Consider the following 20374-nt stretch of genomic DNA (forward strand, 5'->3'; position numbering starts at 1 on the left):
GAGTGCCGCCTGTGGGTGAGTGCGGAGCGGAGGAGCAGAGTGCGGGCTGTGGGTGAGTGCGGAGCGGAGGAGCCGAGTGCGGCTGTGGGTGAGTGCGGAGCGGAGGAGCCGAGTGCGGGCTGTGGGTGAGTGCGGAGCGGAGGAGCCGAGTGCGGGCTGTGGGTGAGTGCGGAGCGGAGGAGCCGAGTGCCGGCTGCGGGGTGAGTGCGGAGCGGAGGAGCCGAGTGCGGCTGTGGGTGAGTGTGGAGCGGAGGAGCCGAGTGCGGCTGTGGGTGAGTGCGGAGCGGAGGAGCCGAGTGCCGGCTGTGGGTGAGTGCTGGAGCGGAGGAGCCGAGTGCGGCTGTGGGTGAGTGCGGAGCGGAGGAGCCGAGTGCCGGCTGTGGGTGAGTGCGGAGCGGAGGAGCCGAGTGCCGCCTGTGGGTGAGTGCGGAGCGGAGGAGCCGAGTGCCGCCTGTGGGTGAGTGCGGAGCGGAGGAGCCGAGTGCGGGCTGTGGGTGAGTGCGGAGCGGAGGAGCCGAGTGGCGGCTGTGGGTGAGTGCGGGGCGGAGGAGCCGAGTGCCGCCTGTGGGTGAGTGCGGGAGCGGAGGAGCCGAGTGCGGGCTGTGGGTGAGTGCGGAGCGGAGGAGCCGAGTGCGGGCTGTGGGTGAGTGCGGAGCGGAGGGAGCCGAGTGCGGGCTGTGCGTGAGTGCGGAGCGGAGGAGCCGAGTGGCGGCTGTGGGTGAGTGCGGGGCGGAGGAGCCGAGTGCCGGCCTGTGGGTGAGTGCGGAGCGGAGGAGCCGAGTGCGGGCTGTGGGTGAGTGTGGAGCGGAGGAGCCGAGTGCGGGCCTGTGGGTGAGTGTGGAGCGGAGGAGCCGAGTGGCGCCTGTGGGTGAGTGCGGAGCGGAGGAGCCGAGTGCGGGCTGTGGGTGAGTGCGGAGCGGAGGAGCGAGTGCCGGCCTGTGGGTGAGTGCGGAGCGGAGGAGCCGAGTGCCGCCTGTGGGTGAGTGCGGAGCGGAGGAGCCGAGTGCCGCCTGTGGGTGAGTGCGGAGCGGAGGAGCCGAGTGCGGGCTGTGCGTGAGTGCGGAGCGGAGGAGCCGAGTGCCGCCTGTGCGTGAGTGCGGAGCGGAGGAGCCGAGTGGCGGCTGTGGGTGAGTGCGGGGCGGAGGAGCGAGTGCCGCCTGTGGGTGAGTGTGGAGCGGAGGAGCCGAGTGCGGGCTGTGGGTGAGTGCGGAGCGGAGGAGCCGAGTGCGGGCTGTGGGTGGGTGCGGAGCGGAGGAGCCGAGTGCGGGCTGTGGGTGAGTGTGGAGCGGAGGAGCCGAGTGCCGGCTGTGGGTGAGTGTGGAGCGGAGGGGCCGAGTGCCGGCTGTGGGTGAGTGCGGAGGGGCCGAGTGCCGGCTGTGGGTGAGTGCGGAGGGGCCGAGTGCCGGCTGTGGGTGAGTGCGGAGGAGCCGAGTGCCGGCTGTGGGTGAGTGCGGAGGAGCCGAGTGCCGGCTGTGGGTGAGTGCGGAGGAGCCGAGTGCCGGCTGTGGGTGAGTGCGGAGGAGCCGAGTGCCGGCTGTGGGTGAGTGCGGAGGAGCCGAGTGCCGGCTGTGGGTGAGTGCGGAGGAGCCGAGTGCCGGCTGTGGGTGAGTGGCGGAGGAGCCGAGTGCCGGCTGTGGGTGAGTGCGGAGGAGCCGAGTGCCGGCTGTGGGTGAGTGCGGAGGAGCCGAGTGCCGGCTGTGGGTGAGTGCGGAGGAGCCGAGTGCCGGCTGTGGGTGAGTGCGGAGGAGCCGAGTGCCGGCTGTGGGTGAGTGCGGAGGAGCCGAGTGCCGGCTGTGGGTGAGTGCGGAGGGGCCGAGTGCCGGCTGTGGGTGAGTGCGGAGCGGAGGAGCCGAGTGCGGGCTGTGGGTGGGTGCGGAGCGGAGGAGCCGAGTGCGGGCTGTGGGTGAGTGTGGAGCGGAAGAGCCGAGTGCGGGCTGTTGGGTGAGTGTGGAGCGGAGGAGCCGAGTGGCGCCTGTGGGTGAGTGTGGAGCGGAGGAGCCGAGTGCGGGCTGTGGGTGAGTGCGGAGCGGAGGAGCCGAGTGCGGGCTGTGGGTGAGTGCGGAGCAAGGGAGCCGAGTGCCGGCTGTGGGTGAGTGCGGAGCAAGGGAGCCGAGTGCCGGCTGTGGGTGAGTGCGGAGCGGAGGAGCCGAGTGCCGGCTGTGGGTGAGTGCGGAGCGGAGGAGCCGAGTGCGGGCTGTGGGTGAGTGCGGAGCGGAGGAGCCGAGTGCGGGCTGTGGGTGAGTGCGGAGCGGAGGAGCCGAGTGCCGGCTGTGGGTGAGTGCGGGGCGGAGGAGCCGAGTGCCGGCTGTGGGTGAGTGCGCGGCGGAGTAGCCGAGTGCCGGCTGTGGGTGAGTGCGGAGCGGAGGAGCCGAGTGCCGGCTGTGGGTGAGTGCGGAGCGGAGGAGCCGAGTGCCGGCTGTGGGTGAGTGCGGAGCGGAGGAGCCGAGTGCCGGCTGTGGGTGAGTGCGGAGCGGAGGAGCCGAGTGCCGGCTGTGGGTGAGTGCGGAGCGGAGGAGCCGAGTGCCGGCTGTGGGTGAGTGCGGAGCGGAGGAGCCGAGTGCCGGCTGTGGGTGAGTGCGGAGCGGAGGAGCCGAGTGCCGGCTGTGGGTGAGTGCGGAGCGGAGGAGCCGAGTGCCGGCTGTGGGTGAGTGCGGAGCGGAGGAGCCGAGTGCCGGCTGTGGGTGAGTGCGGAGCGGAGGAGCCGAGTGCCGGCTGTGGGTGAGTGCGGAGCGGAGGAGCCGAGTGCCGGCTGTGGGTGAGTGCGGAGCGGAGGAGCCGAGTGCCGGCTGTGGGTGAGTGCGGAGCGGAGGAGCCGAGTGCCGGCTGTGGGTGAGTGCGGAGCGGAGGAGCCGAGTGCCGGCTGTGGGTGAGTGCGGAGCGGAGGAGCCGAGTGCGGGCTGTGGGTGAGTGCGGAGCGGAGGAGCCGAGTGGCGGCTGTGGGTGAGTGCGGGGCGGAGGAGCCGAGTGCCGCCTGTGGGTGAGTGCGGAGCGGAGGAGCCGAGTGCGCCTGTGGGTGAGTGCGGAGCGGAGGAGCCGAGTGCCGCCTGTGGGTGAGTGCGGAGCGGAGGAGCCGAGTGCCGCTGTGGGTGAGTGCGGAGCGGAGGAGCCGAGTGCGGGCTGTGGGTGAGTGCGGAGCGGAGGAGCCGAGTGGCGGCTGTGGGTGAGTGCGGGGCGGAGGAGCCGAGTGCCGCCTGTGGGTGAGTGCGGAGCGGAGGAGCCGACTGCGGGCTGTGGGTGAGTGCGGAGCGGAGGAGCCGACTGCGGGCTGTGGGTGAGTGCGGAGCGGAGGAGCCGAGTGCGGGCTGTGGGTGAGTGCGGAGCGGAGGAGCCGAGTGCGGGCTGTGCGTGAGTGCGGAGCGGAGGAGCCGAGTGGCGGCTGTGGGTGAGTGCGGGGCGGAGGAGCCGAGTGCCGCCTGTGGGTGAGTGCGGAGCGGAGGAGCCGAGTGCGGGCTGTGGGTGAGTGCGGAGCGGAGGAGCCGAGTGCGGGGCTGTGGGTGAGTGTGGAGCGGAGGAGCCGAGTGGCGCCTGTGGGTGAGTGTGGAGCGGAGGAGCCGAGTGCGGGCTGTGGGTGAGTGCGGAGCGGAGGAGCCGAGTGCGGGCTGTGGGTGAGTGCGGAGCGGAGGAGCCGAGTGCCGGCTGTGGGTGAGTGCGGAGCGGAGGAGCCGAGTGCTGGCTATGGGTGAGTGCGGAGCGGAGGAGCCGAGTGCGGGCTGTGGGTGAGTGCGGGGCGGAGGAGCCGAGTGCGGGCTGTGGGTGAGTGCGGGGCGGAGGAGCCGAGTGCCGGCTGTGGGTGAGTGCGGGGCGGAGGAGCCGAGTGCCGGCTGTGGGTGAGTGCGGAGCGGAGGAGCCGAGTGCCGGCTGTGGGTGAGTGCGGAGCGGAGGAGCCGAGTGCCGGCTGTGGGTGAGTGCGGAGCGGAGGAGCCGAGTGCCGGCTGTGGGTGAGTGCGGAGCGGAGGAGCCGAGTGCCGCCTGTGGGTGAGTGCGGAGCGGAGGAGCCGAGTGCGGGCTGTGGATGAGTGCGGAGCGGAGGAGCCGAGTGGCGGCTGTGGGTGAGTGCGGGGCGGAGGAGCCGAGTGCCGCCTGTGGGTGAGTGCGGAGCGGAGGAGCCGAGTGCCGCCTGTGGGTGAGTGCGGAGCGGAGGAGCCGAGTGCCGCCTGTGGGTGAGTGCGGAGCGGAGGAGCCGAGTGCGGGCTGTGGGTGAGTGCGGAGCGGAGGAGCCGAGTGCCGCCTGTGGGTGAGTGCGGAGTGGAGGAGCCGAGTGCCGGCTGCGGGTGAGTGCGGAGCGGAGGAGCCGAGTGCCGGCTGTGGGTGAGTGCGGAGTGGAGGAGCCGAGTGCCGGCTGTGGGTGAGTGCGGAGCGGAGGAGCCGAGTGCGGGCTGTGGGTGAGTGCGGAGCGGAGGAGCCGAGTGCGGGCTGTGGGTGAGTGTGGAGCGGAGGAGCCGAGTGCGGGCTGTGGGTGAGTGCGGAGGAGCCGAGTGGCGCCTGTGGGTGAGTGTGGAGCGGAGGAGCCGAGTGCCGGCTGTGGGTGAGTGCGGAGCGGAGGAGCCGAGTGCCGCCTGTGGGTGAGTGCGGAGCGGAGGAGCCGAGTGCCGCCTGTGGGTGAGTGCGGAGCGGAGGAGCCGAGTGCCGCCTGTGGGTGAGTGCGGAGCGGAGGAGCCGAGTGCCGCCTGTGGGTGAGTGCGGAGCGGAGGAGCCGAGTGCCGCCTGTGTGCGTGAGTGCGGAGCGGAGGAGCCGAGTGCGGGCTGTGGGTGAGTGCGGGGCGGAGGAGCCGAGTGCCGCCTGTGGGTGAGTGCGGAGCGGAGGAGCCGAGTGCGGGCTGTGGGTGAGTGTGGAGCGGAGGAGCCGCGTGCGGGCTGTGGGTGAGTGCGGAGCGGAGGAGCCGAGTGGCGCCTGTGGGTGAGTGTGGCGCGGAGGAGCCGAGTGCCGGCTGCGGGTGAGTGCGGAGGAGCCGAGTGCCGGCTGTGGGTGAGTGCGGAGGGGCCGAGTGCCGAGGCCTGTGGGTGAGTGCGGAGGGGCCGAGTGCCGCCTGTGGGTGAGTGCGGAGGGGCCGAGTGCCGCCTGTGGGTGAGTGCGGAGGGGCCGAGTGCCGCCTGTGGGTGAGTGCGGAGCAGAGGAGCCGAGTGCCGCCTGTGGGTGAGTGCGGAGCAGAGGAGCCGAGTGCCGGCTGTGGGTAAGTGCGAAGGAGCCGAGTGCCGGCTGTGGGCGAGTGCGGAGGAGCCGAGTGCCGCCTGTGGGCGAGTGCGGAGGAGCCGAGTGCCGCCTGTGGGCGAGTGCGGAGGAGCCGAGTGCCGCCTGTGGGCGAGTGCGGAGGAGCCGAGTGCCGCCTGTGGGCGAGTGCGGAGGAGCCGAGTGCCGCCTGTGGGCGAGTGCGGAGGAGCCGAGTGCCGCCTGTGGGCGAGTGCGGAGGAGCCGAGTGCCGCCTGTGGGCGAGTGCGGAGGAGCCGAGTGCCGCCTGTGGGCGAGTGCGGAGGAGCCGAGTGCCGCCTGTGGGCGAGTGCGGAGGAGCCGAGTGCCGCCTGTGGGCGAGTGCGGAGGAGCCGAGTGCCGCCTGTGGGCGAGTGCGGAGGAGCCGAGTGCCGCCTGTGGGCGAGTGCGGAGGAGCCGAGTGCCGCCTGTGGGCGAGTGCGGAGGAGCCGAGTGCCGCCTGTGGGCGAGTGCGGAGGAGCCGAGTGCCGCCTGTGGGCGAGTGCGGAGGAGCCGAGTGCCGCCTGTGGGCGAGTGCGGAGGAGCCGAGTGCCGCCTGTGGGCGAGTGCGGAGGAGCCGAGTGCCGCCTGTGGGCGAGTGCGGAGGAGCCGAGTGCCGCCTGTGGGCGAGTGCGGAGGAGCCGAGTGCCGCCTGTGGGCGAGTGCGGAGGAGCCGAGTGCCGCCTGTGGGCGAGTGCGGAGGAGCCGAGTGCCGCCTGTGGGCGAGTGCGGAGGAGCCGAGTGCCGCCTGTGGGCGAGTGCGGAGGAGCCGAGTGCCGCCTGTGGGCGAGTGCGGAGGAGCCGAGTGCCGCCTGTGGGCGAGTGCGGAGGAGCCGAGTGCCGCCTGTGGGCGAGTGCGGAGGAGCCGAGTGCCGCCTGTGGGCGAGTGCGGAGGAGCCGAGTGCCGCCTGTGGGCGAGTGCGGAGGAGCCGAGTGCCGCCTGTGGGCGAGTGCGGAGGAGCCGAGTGCCGCCTGTGGGCGAGTGCGGAGGAGCCGAGTGCCGCCTGTGGGCGAGTGCGGAGGAGCCGAGTGCCGCCTGTGGGCGAGTGCGGAGGAGCCGAGTGCCGCCTGTGGGCGAGTGCGGAGGAGCCGAGTGCCGCCTGTGGGCGAGTGCGGAGGAGCCGAGTGCCGCCTGTGGGCGAGTGCGGAGGAGCCGAGTGCCGCCTGTGGGCGAGTGCGGAGGAGCCGAGTGCCGCCTGTGGGCGAGTGCGGAGGAGCCGAGTGCCGCCTGTGGGCGAGTGCGGAGGAGCCGAGTGCCGCCTGTGGGCGAGTGCGGAGGAGCCGAGTGCCGCCTGTGGGCGAGTGCGGAGGAGCCGAGTGCCGCCTGTGGGCGAGTGCGGAGGAGCCGAGTGCCGCCTGTGGGCGAGTGCGGAGGAGCCGAGTGCCGCCTGTGGGCGAGTGCGGAGGAGCCGAGTGCCGCCTGTGGGCGAGTGCGGAGGAGCCGAGTGCCGCCTGTGGGCGAGTGCGGAGGAGCCGAGTGCCGCCTGTGGGCGAGTGCGGAGGAGCCGAGTGCCGCCTGTGGGCGAGTGCGGAGGAGCCGAGTGCCGCCTGTGGGCGAGTGCGGAGGAGCCGAGTGCCGCCTGTGGGCGAGTGCGGAGGAGCCGAGTGCCGCCTGTGGGCGAGTGCGGAGGAGCCGAGTGCCGCCTGTGGGCGAGTGCGGAGGAGCCGAGTGCCGCCTGTGGGCGAGTGCGGAGGAGCCGAGTGCCGCCTGTGGGCGAGTGCGGAGGAGCCGAGTGCCGCCTGTGGGCGAGTGCGGAGGAGCCGAGTGCCGCCTGTGGGCGAGTGCGGAGGAGCCGAGTGCCGCCTGTGGGCGAGTGCGGAGGAGCCGAGTGCCGCCTGTGGGCGAGTGCGGAGGAGCCGAGTGCCGCCTGTGGGCGAGTGCGGAGGAGCCGAGTGCCGCCTGTGGGCGAGTGCGGAGGAGCCGAGTGCCGCCTGTGGGCGAGTGCGGAGGAGCCGAGTGCCGCCTGTGGGCGAGTGCGGAGGAGCCGAGTGCCGCCTGTGGGCGAGTGCGGAGGAGCCGAGTGCCGCCTGTGGGCGAGTGCGGAGGAGCCGAGTGCCGCCTGTGGGCGAGTGCGGAGGAGCCGAGTGCCGCCTGTGGGCGAGTGCGGAGGAGCCGAGTGCCGCCTGTGGGCGAGTGCGGAGGAGCCGAGTGCCGCCTGTGGGCGAGTGCGGAGGAGCCGAGTGCCGCCTGTGGGCGAGTGCGGAGGAGCCGAGTGCCGCCTGTGGGCGAGTGCGGAGGAGCCGAGTGCCGCCTGTGGGCGAGTGCGGAGGAGCCGAGTGCCGCCTGTGGGCGAGTGCGGAGCGGAGGGGCCGAGTGCCGCCTGTGGGCGAGTGCGGAGCGGAGGGGCCGAGTGCCGGCTGTGGGCGAGTGCGGAGGGGCCGAGTGCCGGCTGTGGGCGAGTGCGGAGGGGCCGAGTGCCGGCTGTGGGCGAGTGCGGAGGGGCCGAGTGCCGGCTGTGGGCGAGTGCGGAGGGGCCGAGTGCCGGCTGTGGGCGAGTGCGGAGGGGCCGAGTGCCGGCTGTGGGCGAGTGCGGAGGGGCCGAGTGCCGGCTGTGGGCGAGTGCGGAGGGGCCGAGTGCCGGCTGTGGGCGAGTGCGGAGGGGCCGAGTGCCGGCTGTGGGCGAGTGCGGAGGGGCCGAGTGCCGGCTGTGGGCGAGTGCGGAGGGGCCGAGTGCCGGCTGTGGGCGAGTGCGGAGGGGCCGAGTGCCGGCTGTGGGCGAGTGCGGAGGGGGCCGAGTGCCGGCTGTGGGCGAGTGCGGAGGGGCCGAGTGCCGCCTGTGGGCGAGTGCGGAGGGGCCGAGTGCCGCCTGTGGGCGAGTGCGGAGGAGCCGAGTGCCGCCTGTGGGCGAGTGCGGAGGAGCCGAGTGCCGCCTGTGGGCGAGTGCGGAGGAGCCGAGTGCCGGCTGTGGGCGAGTGTGGAGCGGAGGAGCCGAGTGCCGCCTGTGGGCGAGTGCTGAGGGGCCGAGTGCCGGCTGTGGGCGAGTGCGGAGGGGCCGAGTGCCGGCTGCGGGCGAGTGCGGAGGGGCCGAGTGCCGGCTGCGGGCGAGTGCGGAGGGGCCGAGTGCCGGCTGCGGGCGAGTGCGGAGGGGCCGAGTGCCGGCTGCGGGCGAGTGCGGAGGGGCCGAGTGCCGGCTGCGGGCGAGTGCGGAGGGGCCGAGTGCCGGCTGCGGGCGAGTGCGGAGGGGCCGAGTGCCGGCTGCGGGCGAGTGGGGAGGGGAGGAGCCGGATGGCGGCTGCGGGAGAGTGGGGAGCGGAGGAGCTGAGTGGGGTGCGGAGGAGCCGAGTGGCGGCTGCGGGGGAGTGGGGAGCGGAGGAGCCGAGTGGCGGCTGCGGGGAAGTGGGGAGCGGCGGAGCCGAGTGGGGAGCGGAGGAGCCGAGTGGCGGCTGCGGGGGAGTGGGGAGCGGAGGAGCCGAGTGGCGGCTGCGGGGGAGTGGGGAGCGGCTGAGCCGAGTGGGGAGCAGAGGAGCCGAGTGGGGTGCAGAGGAGCCGAGTGGCGGCTGCGGGGGAGTGGGGAGCGGAGGAGCCGAGTGGCGGCTGCGGGGGAGTGGGGAGCGGAGGAGCCGAGTGGGGTGCGGAGGAGCCGAGTGGCGGCTGCGGGGAAGTGGGGAGCGGAGGAGCCGAGTGGGGTGCGGAGGAGCCGAGTGGCGGCTGCGGGGGAGTGGGGTGCGGAGGAGCCGAGTGGCGGCTGCGGGGCAGTGGGGTGCGGAGGAGCCTAGTGGCGGCTGCGGGGCAGTGGGGTGCGGAGGAGCCGAGTGGCGGCTGCTGGGGAGTGGGGTGCGGGGAATAGGGTGCGGAGGAGCCGAGTGGCGGCTGCGGGGGAGTGCGGAGCGGAGGAGCCGAGCGGCTGCGGGGGAGTGCGGAGGAGCCGAGTGCCTGCTGCGGGCGAGTGCGGAGGGGCCGAGTGCCGGCTGCGGGCGAGTGCGGAGGGGCCGAGTGCCGGCTGCGGGCGAGTGCGGAGGGGCCGAGTGCCGGCTGCGGGCGAGTGCGGAGGGGCCGAGTGCCGGCTGCGGGCGAGTGCGGAGGGGCCGAGTGCCGGCTGCGGGCGAGTGCGGAGGGGCCGAGTGCCGGCTGCGGGCGAGTGCGGAGGGGCCGAGTGCCGGCTGCGGGCGAGTGCGGAGGGGCCGAGTGCCGGCTGCGGGCGAGTGCGGAGGGGCCGAGTGCCGGCTGCGGGCGAGTGCGGAGGGGGCCGAGTGCCGGCTGCGGGCGAGTGCGGAGGGGCCGAGTGCCGGCTGCGGGCGAGTGCGGAGGGGCCGAGTGCCGGCTGCGGGCGAGTGCGGAGGGGCCGAGTGCCGGCTGCGGGCGAGTGCGGAGGGGCCGAGTGCCGGCTGCGGGCGAGTGCGGAGGGGCCGAGTGCCGGCTGCGGGCGAGTGCGGAGGGGCCGAGTGCCGGCTGCGGGCGAGTGCGGAGGGGCCGAGTGCCGCCTGCGGGCGAGTGCGGAGGGGCCGAGTGCCGCCTGCGGGCGAGATCGGAGGGGCCGAGTGCCGCCTGCGGGCGAGATCGGAGGGGCCGAGTGCCGCCTGCGGGCGAGATCGGAGGGGCCGAGTGGCGGCTGCGGGCGAGATCGGAGGGGCCGAGTGGCGGCTGCGGGCGAGATCGGAGGGGCCGAGTGGCGGCTGCGGGCGAGATCGGAGGGGCCGAGTGGCGGCTGCGGGCGAGATCGGAGGGGCCGAGTGGCGGCTGCGGGCGAGATCGGAGGGGCCGAGTGGCGGCTGCGGGCGAGATCGGAGGGGCCGAGTGGCGGCTGCGGGCGAGATCGGAGGGGCCGAGTGGCGGCTGCGGGCGAGATCGGAGGGGCCGAGTGGCGGCTGCGGGCGAGATCGGAGGGGCCGAGTGGCGGCTGCGGGCGAGATCGGAGGGGCCGAGTGGCGGCTGCGGGCGAGTGCGGAGGGGCCGAGTGGCGGCTGCGGGCGAGTGCGGAGGGGAGGAGCCGAGTGGGGTGCGGAGGAGCCGAGTGGCGGCTGCGGGGGAGTGGGGAGCGGCGGAGCCGAGTGGGGAGCAGAGGAGCCGAGTGGGGTGCAGAGGAGCTGAGTGGCGGCTGCGGGGGAGTGGGGAGCGCAGGAGCCGAGTGGCGGCTGCGGGGGAGTGGGGAGCGGAGGAGCCGAGTGGGGTGCGGAGGAGCCGAGTGGCGGCTGCGGGGGAGTGGGGTGCGGAGGAGCCGAGTGGCGGCTGTGGGGCAGTGGGGTGCGGAGGGGCCGAGTGGCGGCTGCGGGTGAGTGCAGAGGGGAGGAGCCGGATGGCGGCTGCGGGAGAGTGGGGAGCGGAGGAGCCGAGTGGGGTGCGGAGGAGCCCAGTGGCGGCAGCGGGGGAGTGGGGAGCGGAGGAGCCGAGTGGCGGCTGCGGGGGAGCGGAGGAGCCGAGTGGCGGCTGCGGGGGAGTGGGGAGCAGAGGAGCCGAGTGGGGTGCAGAGGAGCCGAGTGGTGGCTGCGGGGGAGGGGGGAGCGGAGGAGCCGAGTGGCGGCTGCTGGGGAGTGGGGAGCGGAGGAGCCGAGTGGGGTACGGAGGAGCCGAGTGGCGGCTGCGGGGGAGTGGGGAGCGGAGGAGCCGAGTGGCGGCTGCGGGGGAGTGGGGTGCGGAGGAGCCGAGTGGCGGCTGCGGGGCAGTGGGGTGCGGAGGAGCTGAGTGGCGGCTGCGGGGGAGTGCGGAGCGGAGGAGCCGAGCGGCTGCGGGGGAGAGCGGAGGAGCCGAGCGGCTGCGGGGGAGAGCGGAGGAGCCGAGCGGCTGCGGGGGAGTGCGGAGGAGCCGAGCGGCGGCTGCGGGGGAGTGCGGAGGAGCCGAGCGGCGGCTGCGGGGGAGTGCGGAGGATCCGAGCGGCGGCTGCGGGGGAGTGCGGAGGAGCCGAGCGGCGGCTGCGGGGGAGTGCGGAGGAGCCGAGCGGCGGCTGCGGGGGAGTGCGGAGGAGCCGAGCGGCGGCTGCGGGGGAGTGCGGAGGAGCCGAGCGGCGGCTGCAGGGGAGTGCGGAGGAGCCGAGCGGCGGCTGCGGGGGAGTGCGGAGGAGCCGAGCGGCGGCTGCAGGGGAGTGCGGAGGAGCCGAGCGGCGGCTGCGGGGGAGTGCGGTGCGGAGGAGTCGGGCCATCACCGGATACTTGGGATGAGGAGAGGAAGGGTTATTGTATTGGGGGTGTATGAGGGGCGCAGATATATGGTTTCGGGCAGAGGCTGTATTTGAACCATCATTGCTGTGACTGGTTTCTCTTCTTTCTCAGGGGGCCCTCCTGCATCTCTTGGAGCAGAGGGCCACACAGAGTCCCCTGCCTGGTCTTTCATGCTGAAGCAATTCTGTCTCAGGAGTCTTGGCTCCGTACTGTGGGGGGTGAGTTTAGCCACAGACTAACCCTGTATCTGCTCATCTCTGGGGTCAGGGTGGCTAGGGCGGCAGACTGTCCCCTGTATTTTCTACTACTCGGGTTGGGGTGATCAGGGCGACCTATTGTCCGCAGTAACTCCTCCTCGGGGTGGTGGTGTATCTGGCGCAAACTGTCCCCAGTATCTCCTCCTCGGGGTGGTGGTGGTGTATCTGGCGCAAACTGTCCCCAGTATCTCCTCCTCGGGGTGGTGGTGGTGGTGTATCTGGCGCAGACTGTCATCAGTATCTCCTCCTCGGGGTGGTGGTGGTATATCTGGCGCAGACTGTCCCGAGTATCTCATCCTCAGGGTGGTGGTGTATCTGGCGCAAACTGTCCCCAGTATCTCCTCCTCGGGGTGGTGGTGGTGTATCTGGAGCAGACTGTCCCGAGTATCTCATCCTCAGGGTGGTGGTGTATCTGGCGCAAACTGTCCCCAGTATCTCCTCCTCGGGGTGGTGGTGTATCTGGTGCAGACTGTCTCCTGTATTTTCTTCTCCTCGGGGTGGTGGTGTATATGGCGCAGACTGTCCCCAGTATCTCCTCCTTTGGGTGGTGGTGGTGGTGTATCTGGCGCAAACTGTCCCCTCTATTTCCTCCTCGGGGTGGTGGTGTATCTGGCGCAGACTGTCCCCTGTATCTCCTCGGGGTGGTGGTGTATCTGGCGCAGACTGTCCCCGGTATCTCCTTGGGGTGGTGGTGGTGTATCTGGTGCAGACTGTCCCCTGTATCTCCTCCTTGGGGTGGTGGTGTTTCTGGCGCAGACTGTCCGCAGTATCTCCTCTGGGTGGTGGTGTATCTGGCGCAGTCTGTCCCCAGTATCTCCTCCTCGGGGTGGTGGTGTTGTATCTGGCGCAGACTATCCCCTGTATCTCCTCCTCGGGGTGGTTGTGGTGTATCTGGTGCAGACTGTCCCGAGTATCTCCTCCTTGGGGTGGTGGTGGTGTTTCTGGTGCAGACTGTCCCGAGTATCTCCTCCTCGGGGTGGTGGTGGTGTTTCTGGTGCAGACTGCCCCAATATCTCCTCCTCAAGGTGGTGGTGGTGTTTCTGGTGCAGACTGTCCCCAGTATCTCTTCCTCGGGGTGGTGGTGGTGTTTTTGGTGCAGACTGTCCCCAGTATCTCCTCCTCGGGGTGGTGGTGGTGTATCTGGTGCAGACTGTCCTCAGTATCTCTGTGACGGGAGTGTACAACAGAGCAAAGGATGGACGAGGCCGAGGGACGATCCAACAGGTTTATTCACAAGAACACTGGAACAGCACACGATAAGTCCACGTAAAACAGATTCGGGGGCCCTTCCCGACAATCCTCGGACCGGATTACAAAGCAATCGTCCTTAAGGTCCAGTCACACTAAGCAACTTACCAGCGATCCCAACAACGATAGGGATCGCTGGTAAGTTGCTAGGAGGTTGCTGGTGAGATGTCACACTGCGACGCTCCAGAGATCCCACCAGCAACCTGACCTGGCAGGGATCGCTGGAGCGTCGCTACACGAGTTGCTGGTGAGCTCACCAGCAACCAATGACCAGCCCCCAGCGCCGCGTGGAAGATGCTGCGCTTGGTAACTAAGGTAAATATCGGGTAACCAACCCGATATTTACCTTGGTTACCAGCGCACGCAGCTACACGTGCAGAGAGCAGGGAGCAGCGCACACTGAGCTGGCTCCCTGCTCTCCTAGTTACAGCACACATCGGGTTAATTACCCGATGTGTGCTGCAGCTAAATGTGCACAGAGCAGGGAGCAGCGCACAATGCTTAGCGCTGGCTCCCTGCTCTCCTCGTTACAGCACACATCGCGTTAATTAAGTATCTCCTCCTCGGGGGTGGTGGTGGTGTTTCTGGTGCAGACTGTCCTCAGTATCTCCTCCTCCGGGGTGGTGGTGTTTCTGGCGCAGACTGTCCCCAGTATCTCCTCGGGGTGGTGGTGTTTCTGGCGCAGACTGTCCCCAGTATCTCCTCGGGGTGGTGGTGGTGAATCTGGCGCAGACTGTCCCCAGTATCTCCTCCTCTGGGTGGTGGTGGTGAATATGGCGCAGACTGTCCCCTGTATCTCCTCCTCGGGGTGATGGTGTATCTGGCACAGACTGTCCCCAGTATCTCCTCCTCGGGGTGGTGGTGGTGAATCTGGCGCAGACTGTCCCCAGTATCTCCTCCTCTGGGTGGTGAATCTGGCGCAGACTGTCCCCAGTATCTCCTCCTCGGGGTGGTTGTGTTTCTGGTGCAGACTGTCCCCAGTATCTCCTCCTCGGGGTGGTGGTGTATCTGGCGCAGACTGTCCCCTGTATCTCCTCTTCGGGGTGGTGGTGGTGGTGGTGTATCTGGCTCAGACTGTCCCCTGTATCTCCTCCTCGAGGTGGTGGTGGTGTATCTTGCCCAGACTGTCCCCAGTATCTCTTCCTCGGGGTGGTGATTTTGTATCTGGCGCAGACTGTCCCCTGTATCTCCTCGGGGTGGTGGTGTATCTGGCGCAGACTGTCCCCTGTATCTCCTCGGGGTGGTGGTGTATCTGGCGCAGACTGTCCCCTGTATCTCTTCGGGGTGGTGGTGGTGTATCTGGCGCAGATTATCCCCTGTATCTCCTCCTAGGTGTGGTGGTGTTGTATCTGGCGCAGACTGTCCCTGTATCTCCTCTGGGTGGTATTTCTGGCGCAGACTGTCCCCTGTATCTCCTCCTAGGGGTGGTGTATCTGGCGCAGACTGTCCCCTGTATCTCCTCCTAGGGGTGGTGTATCTGGCGCAGACTGTCACCAGTATCTCCTCCTCGGGGTAGTGGTGATGTATCTAGCGCAGACCGTCCCCTGTATCTCCTCCTCGGGGTGGTGGTGTATCTGGCCAGACTGTCCCCTGTATCTCCTCCTTGGGGTGGTGGTGTTTCTGGTGCAGACTGTCCCCAGTATCTCCTCCTCGGGGTGGTGGTGTTTCTGGTGCAGACTGTCCCGAGTATCTCCTCCTCGGGGTGATGGTGTATCTGGCACAGACTGTCCCCAGTATCTCCTCCTCGGGATGGTGGTGGTGTATCTGGCACAGACTGTCCCCAGTATCGCTTCCTCAGGGTGGTGGTGGTGTTTCTGGCGCAGATGTCCCCAGTATCTCCTCCTCGGGGTGATGGTGTACCTGGCACAGACTGTCCCCAGTATCTCTTCCTCGGGGTGGTGGTGGTCTATTTGGCGCAGACTGTACGCAGTATCTCCTCCTCGGGGTGGTGGTGGTGTATCTGGCGCAGACTGTCCCCAGTATCTCTTCCTCGGGGTGGTGGTGGTGTATCTGGCGCAGACTGTCCCCAGTATCTCCTCCTCGGGGTGGTGGTGGTGTTTCTGGCGCAGACTGTCCCCAGCATCTTCTCCTCGGGGTGGTGGTGGTGTTTCTGGCACAGACTGTCCCCTGTATTTCCTCCTCGGGGTGGTGGTGTTTCTGGTGCAGACTGTAACCAGTATCTCTTCCTCGGGGTGGTGGTGTATCTGGCGCAGACTGTCCCCTGTATTTCCTCCTCGGGGTAATGGTGTATCTGGCGCAGACTGTCCCCTGTATCTCTTCCTCGAGGTGGTGGTGTTGTTTCTGGCGCAGACTGTCCGCTGTATCTTCTCCTCGGGGTGGTGGTGTATCTGGTGCAGACTGTCCCCAGTATCTCCTCCTCGGGGTGGTGGTGTATCTGGCGCAGACTGTCCGCAGTATCTTCTCCTCGGGGTGGTGGTGGTGTATCTGGCGCAGACTGTCCGCAGTATCTTCTCCTCGGGGTGGTGGTGGTGTATCTGGTGCAGACTGTCCCCAGTATCTCCTCCTCGGGGTAATGGTGTATCTGGCGCAGACTGTCCCCTGTATCTCCTCCTCGGGGTGGTGGTGTATCTGGCGCAGACTGTCCCCAGTATCTCCTCCTCGGGGTGGTGGTGGTGTATCTGGCGCAGACTGTCCCCTGTATCTCCTCCTCGGGGTGGTGGTGTTTCTGGTGCAGACTGTCCCCAGTATCTCTTCCTTGGGGTGGTGGTGGTGTTTCTGGTGCAGACTGTCCCCAGTATCTCTTCCTCGGGGTGGTGGTGGTGTTTCTGGTGCAGACTGTCCCCAGTATCTCTTCCTCGGGGTGGTGGTGGTGTTTCTGGTGCAGACTGTCCCCAGTATCTCTTCCTCGGGGTGGTGGTGGTGTTTCTGGTGCAGACTGTCCTCAGTATCTCTTCCTCGGGGTGGTGGTGTTTCTGGTGCAGACTGTCCTCAGTATCTCCTCCTCGGGGTGGTGGTGGTGTTTCTGGTGCAGACTGTCCTCGGTATCTCTTCCTCGGGGTGGTGGTGGTGTTTCTGGTGCAGACTGTCCTCAGTATTTCCTCTTTGGGGTGGTGGTGGTGTTTCTGGCGCAGACTGTCCCCAGTATCTCTTCCTCGGGGTGGTGGTGGTGTTTCTGGTGCAGACTGTCCCCAGTATCTTCTCCTCGGGGTGGTGGTGGTGTTTCTGGCGCAGACTGTCCGCAGTATCTTCTCCTCAGGGTGGTGGTGATGTATCTGGTGCAGACTGTCCCCAGTATCTCCTCCTCTGGGTGGTGGTGTTTCTGGCGCAGACTGTCCCCTGTATCTCCTCCTCTGGGTGGTGGTGGTGTTTCTGGTGCAGACTGTCCCCAGTATCTCCTCCTCTGGGTGGTGGTGGTGTTTCTGGCGCAGACTGTCCCCAGTATCTCTTCCTCGGGGTGCTGGTGGTGTTTCTGGTGCAGACTGTCCCCTGTATTTCCTCCTCTGGGTGGTGGTGTTTCTGGTGCAGACTGTCCCCAGTATCTCTTCCTCGGGGTGGTGGTGGTGTTTCTGGTGCAGACTGTCCCCAGTATCTCCTCCTCTGGGTGGTGGTGTTTCTGGTGCAGACTGTCCCCTGTATCTCTTCCTCTGGGTGGTGGTGATGTATCTGGTGCAGACTGTCCCCAGTATCTCTTCCTCTGGGTGGTGGTGATGTATCTGGTGCAGACTGTCCCCAGTATCTCCTCCTCTGGGTGGTGATGTTTCTGGTGCAGACTGTCCCCAGTATCTCCTCCTCTGGGTGGTGATGTTTCTGGTGCAGACTGTCCCCAGTATCTCCTCCTCTGGGTGGTGATGTTTCTGGTGCAGACTGTCCCCAGCATCTTCTCCTCGGGGTGGTGGTGGTGTTTCTGGCACAGACTGTCCCCTGTATTTCCTCCTCGGGGTGGTGGTGTTTCTGGTGCAGACTGTAACCAGTATCTCTTCCTCGGGGTGGTGGTGTATCTGGCGCAGACTGTCCCCTGTATTTCCTCCTCGGGGTGGTGGTGTTTCTGGCGCAGACTGTCCCCTGTATCTCTTCCTCGAGGTGGTGGTGTTGTTTCTGGCGCAGACTGTCCGCTGTATCTTCTCCTCGGGGTGGTGGTGTATCTGGCGCAGACTGTCCGCAGTATCTTCTCCTCGGGGTGGTGGTGGTGTATCTGGCGCAGACTGTCCGCAGTATCTTCTCCTCGGGGTGGTGGTGGTGTATCTGGTGCAGACTGTCCCCAGTATCTCCTCCTCGGGGTGGTGGTGGTGTTTCTGGTGCAGACTGTCCCTGTGAAGATGTAATTTAGGCTAAGTTCACATTTCCGTTGATTTGTATCAGTCACATGCGTCGCTTGACGCATGTGACTGATGCGCTGTTCAACGCTGTACAACGGATGACAAAGAACAGAATTCTTTGTCGGATTCTGTTGTGTGCGGGGGGCGGAGTTCGGGGGCAGAGCCGAGCGGGGGGCGGGGCCAAGTGCTGAGGATGTCAGTGGAAGTGCTGCGGTCTGCATGGCTGGGGACAGGTGAGTGTATCTGTGAGTGAGTGAGTGTGTATGTATGTATGTATGTATGTATGTGTGTGCACATGCAAAGTGCGGGAGGGGGCGGAGCCGAGCAGGGGGCGGGGCCAGGCGCTGAGGATGTCAGTGGAAGTGCTGCGGTCTGCATGGCTGGGGACAGGTGAGTGTATCTGTGAGTGAGTGAGTGTGTGTATGTGCATGTATGTATGTATGTATGTATGTATGTGTGTGCACATGCAAAGTGCGGGAGGGGGCGGAGCCGAGCAGGGGGCGGGGCCAGGCGCTGAGGATGTCAGTAGAAGTGCTGCGGTCTGCATGGCTGGTGACAGGTGAGTGTATCTGTGAGTGAGTGTGTGTATGTGCATGTATGTATGCATGTATGTATGTATGTATGTGTGTGCACATGCAAAGTGCGGGAGGGGGCGGAGCCGAGCGGGGGGCGGGGCCAGGCGCTGAGGATGTCAGTAGAAGTGCTGCGGTCTGCATGGCTGGGGACAGGTGAGTGTATGTATGAGTGAGTGTGTGTATGTGCATGTATGTATGTATGTATGTATGTATGTGTGTGTGTGCACATGCAAAGTGCGGGAGGGGGCGGAGCCGAGCAGGGGGCGGGGCCAGACGAAGGTGTCAGTGCTTGTCTGCATGGCTGGGGACAGGTGTGTGTGTGTGTGTGTGTGTGTGTGTGTGTGTGTACATACATGTGCGGAGTGTGGGAGGGGGCGGGGCCGAGCGGGGAAGTGTCGGCCTCCCTGCACACGTAACCAGCCTAAATATCGGGTAACAGCAAAGCACCCGATGTTTACCTTGGTTACCCGATATTTACCTTGGTTACGGGCCTACACCGCTTAGCGCTGTCTCCTTGCACCGTAACCAGGGTAAATATCGGGTAACCAACCAAAGCTGGTGACGTGTGCAGGGAGCCAGAGAGCATGCGCAGCGAAATCCGACGGATCTCGCTGCTCAAAAAACGTTACATGCTGCGTTCCTCCCGCCCGGCGGTCAGTCGTTCCACGACTGATCAGTCGGGCGGAGGGTGCAACGCAGCATCATCAGTCACAATCCGCTGCTCATACAAGTCTATGGGAGCAGCGGAATCCGCTAAACGGATTCCGCTGTTTACAAGAGCAGCGGATTGTGACTGATAGATTTTAGCGGAAATGTGAACTTAGCCTTACCCTCTCACTGTATATGCTGTACAGATTCCTATTTCAAGCTGGGTTCATTGTCTTATTTGAACTACTTCTGTGTACATTTCTATTGTTATAGGTAATCACCCCCTAAAATGCAAGGTTATATCCTCTTGAGGCACTTCCATCCCTGGGAGTAGGGGGAGGTGGGCCTAGAGTCCAACTAGTGTAAACTCTGCTTACCTGGGAGATTCAGTCAGAGTGAGCTGAAACTTGAAGAGAGCAGGAGCCCCAGCCTGGGTGGCTGTGGACACGGACGGAGCTAGGCCTGTGTGGCGGCCCGTGGGATTGTGTGGAACTCTTTGGACTATTGTAAGGACGATTGCTTTGTAATCCGGTCCGAGGATTGTCGGGAAGGGCCCCGAATCTGTTTTACGTGGACTTATCGTGTGCTGTTCCAGTGTTCTTGTGAATAAACCTGTTGGATCGTCCCTCGGCCTCGTCCATCCTTTGCTCTGTTGTACACCCCCGTCACAGTCCCCAGTATCTCCTCCTCGGGGTAATGGTGTATCTGGCGCAGACTGTCCCCTGTATCTCTTCCTCGGGGTGGTGGTGTTGTTTCTGGCGCAGACTGTCCGCTGTATCTTCTCCTCGGGGTGGTGGTGTATCTGCTGCAGACTGTCCCCAGTATCTCCTCCTCGGGGTGGTGGTGTATCTGGCGCAGACTGTCCGCGGTATCTTCTCCTCGGGGTGGTGGTGGTGTATCTGGCGCAGACTGTCCGCAGTATCTTCTCCTCGGGGTGGTGGTGGTGTATCTGGTGCAGACTGTCCCCAGTATCTCCTCCTCGGGGTAATGGTGTATCTGGCGCAGACTGTCCCCTGTATCTCCTCGGGGTGGTGGTGTATCTGGCGCAGACTGTCCCCAGTATCTCCTCCTCGGGGTGGTGGTGGTGTATCTGGCGCAGACTGTCCCCTGTATCTCCTCCTCGGGGTGGTGGTGTTTCTGGTGCAGACTGTCCCCAGTATCTCTTCCTTGGGGTGGTGGTGGTGTTTCTGGTGCAGACTGTCCCCAGTATCTCTTCCTCGGGGTGGTGGTGGTGTTTCTGGTGCAGACTGTCCCCAGTATCTCTTCCTCGGGGTGGTGGTGGTGTTTCTGGTGCAGACTGTCCCCAGTATCTCTTCCTCGGGGTGGTGGTGGTGTTTCTGGTGCAGACTGTCCTCAGTATCTCTTCCTCGGGGTGGTGGTGTTTCTGGTGCAGACTGTCCTCAGTATCTCCTCCTCGGGGTGGTGGTGGTGTTTCTGGTGCAGACTGTCCTCGGTATCTCTTCCTCGGGGTGGTGGTGGTGTTTCTGGCGCAGACTGTCCCCAGTATCTCTTCCTCGGGGTGGTGGTGGTGTTTCTGGTGCAGACTGTCCCCAGTATCTTCTCCTCGGGGTGGTGGTGGTGTTTCTGGCGCAGACTGTCCGCAGTATCTTCTCCTCGGGGTGGTGGTGATGTATCTGGTGCAGACTGTCCCCAGTATCTCCTCCTCTGAATGGTGGTGTTTCTGGCGCAGACTGTCCCCTGTATCTCCTCCTCTGGGTGGTGGTGGTGTTTCTGGTGCAGACTGTCCCCAGTATCTCCTCCTCTGGGTGGTGGTGGTGTTTCTGGCGCAGACTGTCCCCAGTATCTCTTCCTCGGGGTGCTGGTGGTGTTTCTGGTGCAGACTGTCCCCTGTATCTCCTCCTCTGGGTGGTGGTGTTTCTGGTGCAGACTGTCCCCAGTATCTCTTCCTCGGGGTGGTGGTGGTGTTTCTGCTGCAGACTGTGCCCAGTATCTCCTCCTCTGGGTGGTGGTGTTTCTGGTGCAGACTGTCCCCTGTATCTCTTCCTCTGGGTGGTGGTGATGTATCTGGTGCAGACTGTCCCCAGTATCTCTTCCTCTGGGTGGTGGTGATGATGTATCTGGTGCAGACTG

General features: G+C 66.9%; 1 protein-coding gene across 3 annotated transcripts in view; it reads left to right on the plus strand.

Moving 5' to 3' along the window:
- The window catches only part of TTLL5 (tubulin tyrosine ligase like 5), a 137445-nt gene that overhangs the window by 35667 nt on the left and 81404 nt on the right, over positions 1–20374 (plus strand). For all 3 annotated transcript variants that reach the window (XM_075330067.1, XM_075330065.1, XM_075330066.1), the window contains exon 2: positions 11390–11496. Coding sequence is in view for 2 of the 3 variants with exons in the window: in XM_075330065.1 (XP_075186180.1) it covers positions 11390–11496 (107 nt within the window). In the remaining variant the exon portion in view is untranslated. The remainder of the gene's footprint in view (positions 1–11389; positions 11497–20374) is intronic.

This window comes from Anomaloglossus baeobatrachus, chromosome 12 (genome assembly GCF_048569485.1).
Source record: "Anomaloglossus baeobatrachus isolate aAnoBae1 chromosome 12, aAnoBae1.hap1, whole genome shotgun sequence".
Classification (NCBI taxonomy): Eukaryota; Metazoa; Chordata; class Amphibia; order Anura; family Aromobatidae; genus Anomaloglossus; species Anomaloglossus baeobatrachus.